The 7644-nt window shown below is 32.9% G+C and overlaps 1 protein-coding gene across 2 annotated transcripts; it reads left to right on the top strand.

Moving 5' to 3' along the window:
* Positions 1 to 3943: 3943 nt before the first annotated feature.
* On the top strand, positions 3944 to 6999 carry LOC110419497 (protein trichome birefringence-like 38). 2 transcript variants are annotated; one of them, XM_021432571.1, is made up of 5 exons: positions 3944 to 4451; positions 5524 to 5701; positions 5964 to 6139; positions 6272 to 6430; positions 6529 to 6999. In XM_021432571.1, the coding sequence occupies exons 1-5, from the start codon at positions 4153 to 4155 to the stop codon at positions 6818 to 6820; spliced, it is 1104 nt and encodes a 367-aa protein (XP_021288246.1). In that variant the 5' UTR covers positions 3944 to 4152; the 3' UTR covers positions 6821 to 6999. The 2 variants fall into 2 exon arrangements, with proteins under 2 accessions (XP_021288246.1, XP_089640156.1); XM_089784030.1 differs by having other exon boundaries at positions 6272 to 6390; positions 6529 to 6703.
* Positions 7000 to 7644: the final 645 nt, after the last annotated feature.

The raw sequence follows: 7644 nt of genomic DNA on the forward strand, positions 1-7644 counted from the left end.
CTTCTGCTAGTGTGTGTGCTTGAGTGGCTTGAGCTTGCTGCTAAATATGTGTGTTGTACTTGCATTCATTTGCATTTGTGTTGCTTTAGGGACCTTTGTGGCCTTGACTAGTGCTAATAGGATTAAGCTGACTTAGAGTCGAAGACCAAGGTAAGGTTGAGTCTAGGGCTGTACAGAGACTGGTTTGAAGAACCACCACGTGACAGATGACCATCATTCATTTTTTATCTGCTTGTTATAACATTTTTGTTTGTGTTTACAGATAAATCTATAGAATAATTACCAAATAATGGAGTAACACCTTTTTTTCGAAAAAAAAATCCTACTTCCCAACTTAGGAAAAGTAAAAACCAGAAAGAAAGAACAGAAAAAAAGCCTAAACTCATAGTAAAACCCATAAAAAAACTGTTTTTTAAGCTGTTTAAGAAAACAGAAAAGTTGTTTTGTAGGCATGAGTTTATTAAAGGCTTTTTATGCTATTAAGCAGTATGTAAATCAACCACCACAAGATACTTATTGCAAATAGAATAACCTTACCCACACTAAATCAATAGACTATTTTGTACAAATACCAAACAAACTCAAGTCATTTAATTCCGAATCTTGATAAAAATTCAAAAAATCTGACAATTTTATGAAATTGAGCAAAACCCATCGAATCTATTACCCTCTTTGCAATGTAGTTTTTACTTACCAATTTTTTTGGTCAAAGTTTCACACTTTCTCGAGAAACTAAGGTTGAGCCTTGCTATATAAATACCAGGCGCTGATTTTGTTGCTAGTGAGGAAAACTTTTTCTGCATGTCAATCAGGATATTTCACTCTGCTAATGAGGACCCCACCCAGAGGTTTGCCTTCTTTTTCCCATTTTGAAGAATTATAGTCTTAAATTGTATAATCCTTCGAAGTTATTTGCATTTGAGATTGCATGGTGAATGGGTAAGATTACTTTTCAAAAATTAAACATGTTGGTTTGAGTTTGAATTGTTACATTTTAGTTCATTTTTTAATTGAAACAAAAAAGCACAACATTTGGTAGTTGCAGAGGATGAAGAGAAATTCTAAACAATTCAATTGTTTTGATTTTTTTTTTTGTCTTGTGGGTAATTTAATTGTTTTTTACAATATTTAAGATTTTGAGATAAAGTATTTGTTTTGAATATTAGTGATTTAAATATGAATTATGGTGAAATCTTAAAAATATAATGATAGTAAAATATTTCATAAAGTATATTTGACAAAATATTATTTTTTTATTTATAAAAAATTAATATGATTACTTTTTCTTTTTGTCCTTTTCATAACTATTCTTTAATTCTTGTTCAGAAAATTATTATATGTAATTGATTATTAAATATGATAACTTTTTCAATTATATATATACACACACAAACCGCAATAGAAAACTAATCTTGTAAAGTAAAATGAGTGAAAATTTTAAATAAATACAATTATTAGGATTTTGATGGCAATTTTAAGATATATACATTCACAAACTCTTAAATTGTATCTATTAAAAAAATTAATTTCAATCATAAATTTTAAGATATATAAAAAATAGACGACTCAATATGGGATCAAATAAATGTCATGTCTCTGTCACTACTTTTAATTGATTATTGTATGTATTGGAATCACATGATGATGACAATATTGGGAAGCACCAGAAAAACTTTTTAAAAAGTTTTGACAAAATGCAGATCACAATTCTAGCTAGATCCCTTCACCAAGTTGCTGGGAAGTTGGTATAACAATTTATGACAAATTGATATGAAATTTTTGTTGATTTTCTTTTCTCTGTGGACAATGTTATGTTAACCATTATTAATCAATGACAGAAAGAAGTAGTGGTGCATAAATGTATCAAGGGAATTCACAAGCAGAGGTAGGGCCTCTTAATAAAAATTTAATATTGCTAAGAATCTTTTTTGATTAATTAAATGAGCTAACTTGTTTACCTAGGTGTTTCCAAAAGTTTGGTACATGGTAGATTGGATGTTTCCTATAAGAGCTATAAATGTTATTATTGAGAGTTCACTAGGTATTATAGTGTATGCTTTTTGCAAATAAAATTTACAATTTTATTGTAAATTTGCTTTTGAAAAAGAGAGATGGTTAATAGATTGAAAGTGCCCAATAATGTTAAGAGTGACTTTTGAGATCGTGTATTTTATCAATCTTAATTATTACTTTAGACATCCATTCATGAACGGGTATGTTTTTGTTTCGAAAATTACATCTTTAAAAATGAAAAATCACTTTAATTGTTTAAATTTTTTCAAACCTATTCATTTTTAACTTGAAGGTTTAAACAGCTAACTCATATTTCTCAAAAATTAATTACTCACTTAATCAACTAATCAATCAATTAACTTGCTTCAAGAGACTTTGAGACCACTAACTAATAGCATTTAGTCGATTAACTTGGTCTCAATGATAGTCCTAACTGAATAATTAATTAGCTTTTATACATTTTCTTCTATTCTTTCTCTTTCTTTCTTACAACTAACATATATACACATTGATTTCAAGAAAAATTAAAATAGTTAAACATACACATATATATATACAGACACACGTATCAATAATATTATAAGATTTTTGTACATATATTGTTATTACTAATATTCATCACCATCATATATAGTGTACCATTACATTCTATATATTTACCAGTAAGTTATTCTTTTTCGAGACTGAATACTCCCTGAATGCATATATTTACACACACAATTAGTTAAATTTAAATGCTTATTTTGTATTTGAAAAGTTGAAACTTATTATGTAGGATTATTATTTTGTGTATCTTTTAAAACTTATATTATATTTGCTATATCAAAATGTGTAGTAAACACTTTTATTTTACTTAAAGTTATAAATTGATATGCAAGATTTACAAATAAAAATTATAATTTTATTACTATATATTAATATTAAGATAAATATACGTTACATAAATTTTTTTTTCTAATAAGTTAATTAAAATGATTTATATAAAAAAATATTATTAACGGGGCGGTGGAAGAGATAGGATAAAGATTGAACAAAATAAACTTCCTTTTCCCACAACATATATTGTTTTCACCAATCAAAAAGATTTTTTTTTTAATTTTTTATAAAGTTACATGTACCGTTAGTAATTATAATGATAATAAAGTATTATATAAAAACAGGCAAATTAAAACAGTAAATCAGTATAAAATTAGAGTTATTTTTTTTATATTTGAAAAAAGAGTGATTTAAACTCTATTATTTAAATAAATAGATAATACATTAACTAATGAACCAAATACTCAAATATAAAATTAAAATTAAATTTGACATATCAAGTTGTAGGATCACTTATACCTTTCTTAGCACATTCCGGTTTCCCTTTTCCATCTTCAATGTAGTAATAATTAATGGTTGATTCCGACTAAGAGAGACATGCCACTTAATAATTAATGGTTGATTCCGACTAAGAGAGACATGCCACTTAAAATCTGCGACGTGTTCACCAGGTGAGTTGTTTGTCATGTGCTGCATGTGAATGTAGGCAATTATGTCCACATCTAACCCAAAAAAACCCATTGGAGTAAAGTCAATCTCTTTGGCATAATTCTATTGGGAAAAAACAAATGGAACTTGGATTTTTGTTTCTACTTGTGATCAAGAAAAGGGATAGCTGTTAGTCCACTGCTTATACACAATACTGTTCCCCACTGTATTAGTTAGTTCCATACTTGATGGCCACAGTTCCATTTCTACCTTGCATCTGCCTTTTTCCTAATCCCATTACTCACATTTCGATGGTTTTTGAAACTAGAAATTTATTTATTTATTTTTAATTTCGTTGAACCACGTCAAGCACTGTCAACACATGTGGGTACCTAGCTGCTTGCAATTCTGATTATAGCAGGAACTTTTTGCAGTCGCAGCATAATCTGAGAATGACAAACTCTTGGTAACTCCTCGGATAAGTCCACCAATAGACAGGATATATATCACACTAGTCAACCAGCAAATAGTTATACGACAAATCGAAAGTTGCGTAGAAGACTCTCTTTCTGGTATAAACAAATAGCACCAATCATTATCTCCCCTTGACTTTCCTCTGAAATTTCAAGCCACATTCTTCTCCTCGCTCCTCATCATCCATTCCCACTATATCTCATGGGTTCCAGGAGTAGAAGATCCTGCTCCTTTCTCGTTGCCGGTTTTGTCATCTTTTCATGTATATGTTTAGCAAATGGGAGTGATTTTCACAGACAGAAAAGCAGAGTTGACTCCAGAAAACAGCACAGCAGTTGCAATGTGTACCAAGGGAGGTGGGTATATGACGAGTCCTATCCTCTCTACGACTCATCAGCCTGTCCGTTCATCCGCAAGGAATTTGATTGCCACAAGTATGGCCGCCCTGATCACCTCTACCTTAAATATAGATGGCAGCCAAGCAACTGCCAGCTGCCAAGGTACGTACATTTCTCTCTCTCTGCTTCATGCGTCTATGTTTTGCCTATTTAGCTTACTTCATTCTCTGAACACATTGATCAATATTGATCATTTTCAAATTCTCTTTTGTTAGTGTTGTCATGTATAGTTGCATGCTTTTGAAGAATAGGCTCCTTTAATTTCATTGTTTATGCTCTTTATGGTTGGTATCAGTTTTAGTGAAGCCGAACAAATGTCCAGTTTGCATTCATTAATTAAATTAAATTGGGAGGGAGAAATCATACAGCCCAGGTACTATGAGGTGTAGCATATGCAAGGTCAGATACTGATAAAAAGAAAAGAAAAGTTAGAAGAAAAACAAAGTGCAGACTGGAAAAGTCCAGGGTGTACAATTATGGCAAAGACCTTTTAAATTAAGGATCTACATTAAACCTGAAGGCAACAAGCATGAATATATTTATTCATGTCAGAGGGTGGGGCAGGAGTTTGTTGCAAAAAATGCATTTTGTTGTTACCATGGTAGTCTCATAAGGACAGCATGCCGACTAATGATGCTGGGAAACTAAATAAATCTGAGGAAATGTAACCATGTTATCATGGAAACTGTCCATTATTTTGCAAAGAATGATCTGCAGCGTCTCGCATTAATTCTCCTATAATCAGGGAAACAGACTCTAGGATTTGAAATGCATCAACATCATGATGTGTTCGCCTAAAAGACAATAATCTAAAATAAAGAATCTGAAAAAGAGCAAAAGCAGGATTTAAGTAAAGCTAAAATAGTATATATCTTTGTAAAACTGCATTAACTTTTTAGTAAAGAGGTGGTGAAAAGACAGGACATGGAGAAATATGTGGCTCAGGTCAATGCCCCACATGTACGCCGAATGCAGTCAATCTGTGCGGGATACATCGATCTGCTTTTTGACAATGTTTTTCTCCTAACTTTCTTTCCATGTTTGATGGACCATATTATTGTGAAATCAGTCTTGTCCGGGAATTAATTCCTGTATATGATTTAATTTGGTTAAACATCTCTTTCATTTCATTTCCACTTTGCATTGAAACATCTCAATTATGAACAAATTACAGGTTTGACGGACAAGATTTGTTGAATAGATTCAAGGGCAAAAAGATCATGTTTGTTGGGGACTCTGTAAGTCTGAACCACTGGCAATCACTGATATGCATGCTTCACGCTGCAGCGCCCAATTCCAGTATCATCAGACAAGAGTTGAATAACAACAGCATTTCCGCTGTAACATTCCAGGTAAACTACAATCAAAATTACAGTAATTTTCTATCAACTCGCAGCTCCTTTTGCTCATAGGGAGTCCGATGCTTCAAGATCAAGAGCAACAGCATGGTAAACTGAAAATTGAGAAAGGAGGGAATGAAGAATAAATAAATAATCGGTTAAAAACCAGGCTGTAAAACTAAGGCTATGCGGTTCATAGGATTTTTTTTTTTTTAACCAGAAACTATAATTCCACAATTAACTGTATGTGCTTGTTGGACTGAACTGATTTCAGGACTATGAGGTCTCCGTGATGCTATTTCATTCCCTATACTTAGTAGATGTTGACGACGAAAGCATTGGTAGAGTTCTGAAGCTGAATTCTATTAGGGATGGCAATTTATGGAAGGACATTGATGTTTTAGTTTTCAACACGTGGCTTTGGTGGTATCGCAGAGGACTGAAGCAACAGTATGAGCTGAGCTGATCTACAACTCAAAGCATCAAATTTCTTTTTCTTTCTCAGAGTTAATATAATAAGCATAGTTAATGTGATTAGTGACCCAAACAAGAGCAAATTAAAGATGTCTTCTTTAAATGCAGATGGGATTACGTGGAAGTTGATGGGAAGATACTCAAGGACATTGATCGTATGGCTGCCTTTCGCACAGCTTTGACGACATGGGCCAAATGGGTTGATTCAGATGTGGATACTAGGAGAAGTAAGGTTATCTTTCAGGGAATTTCTCCGTCCCACTACAAGTAATTAAGCTGATATTCCTTTTTCCACCTCTTTTTATTTCTGGACCAAAAATTGTACGAGCCTCCCTTTAACATGTGGTATGTTCATGTGAAATCAGTGGCACAGATTGGAATGAGCCAGGAGTGAGGAATTGCTCAAGGGAGATGATGCCATTCAATGGATCAGTTTATCCGACCGGTTTGCCTCAGGCAGCATATGTAGTTAAAGAGGTGATAGGTAGTATGAAGAAACCTGTTCATTTGCTAGATATAACAAGTCTCTCCCAATTAAGAAAAGACGCACATCCTAGCTCTTACAATGGCTTCAAGGGCATGGATTGCACCCACTGGTGCGTCGCTGGCCTCCCAGATACATGGAATCAACTTCTGTATGCAGCCCTCATCAGTTAGGCAGGCAAAGGAAACTAAGATCAAAGTTGTATAAATAAATTTGGTTCAGGGAGCATAGCAATCGTCACAAGCCACCAAAAATAGATCGATGTAGTCCGTCATTATATTTAGTGCCAGAGATTTCATGGCTTTTGGTATTGTTCTTCAGCGTATACTAATTTATTCTAAACAAACATATAATAAAATAAAATCTAACCATTTTTTTGTATAAATTATTTGTTTTGACTATACATTGAAATATAATAAATTTGTAATTACTTCCGAAAGTCCTCATGAAGATTTAGGGGGAACAATTAGTTGCATCTTAGCTTATCCATGTAACAATGTGAAATGGAATTCTTGGAAGATGTAACATTGTACAGAGTAAGGTAAATAAATTTAGAGTTTTATTTTTATTTTTTTGACAAGTGGATTTTATTGACCTCAGCACCTATATGACATGCCATTTCAAGTCTCAACCTAATTTGCAAGAGACTCTCATGACATAAACAGTTGGTGAGGGTGAAGAGAGCCTGTACAATTTCCAAACGGATCTGCTGCTCAACAAAAATTGGTGGCATCACAACCCATGAGACCAAAAGGCTAACCCTATCGAGAGAAAAAATGAAGCTCAAAAGTAAGCTTGCTTGTGAAAACAATAATTCAGCCACACGAGATCATAAACAAATCCCAAAATCCATCCTAAGAAAGCAAACCCCGTTGGAAAACAGCACAAATCATCCAAAGAGCTCAAAGGACGAAGCATCAGGAAATCCCTTCAAAAGGACGGCCGTTAGCGTGCAGGTCATTGAAAGAGAGCAACATCATGATCATCTAAAACAGAG

Source organism: Theobroma umbraticum, unplaced genomic scaffold, assembly GCF_002168275.2.
Source record: "Theobroma umbraticum cultivar Fairchild unplaced genomic scaffold, ASM216827v3 scaffold_67.0, whole genome shotgun sequence".
Lineage (NCBI taxonomy): Eukaryota > Viridiplantae > Streptophyta > Magnoliopsida > Malvales > Malvaceae > Theobroma > Theobroma umbraticum.

Coding starts and splice junctions, on each gene's coding strand:
- LOC110419497 (XM_021432571.1), top strand. CDS start 4,153: ATGGGTTCCAGGAGTAGAAGATCCTGCTCCTTTCTCGTTGCCGGTTTT. Junction 5,702..5,963: donor TTTCCGCTGTAACATTCCAG/GTAAACTACAAT, acceptor AACTGATTTCAG/GACTATGAGGTCTCCGTGAT. Junction 6,431..6,528: donor ATTTCTCCGTCCCACTACAA/GTAATTAAGCTG, acceptor ATGTGAAATCAG/TGGCACAGATTGGAATGAGC.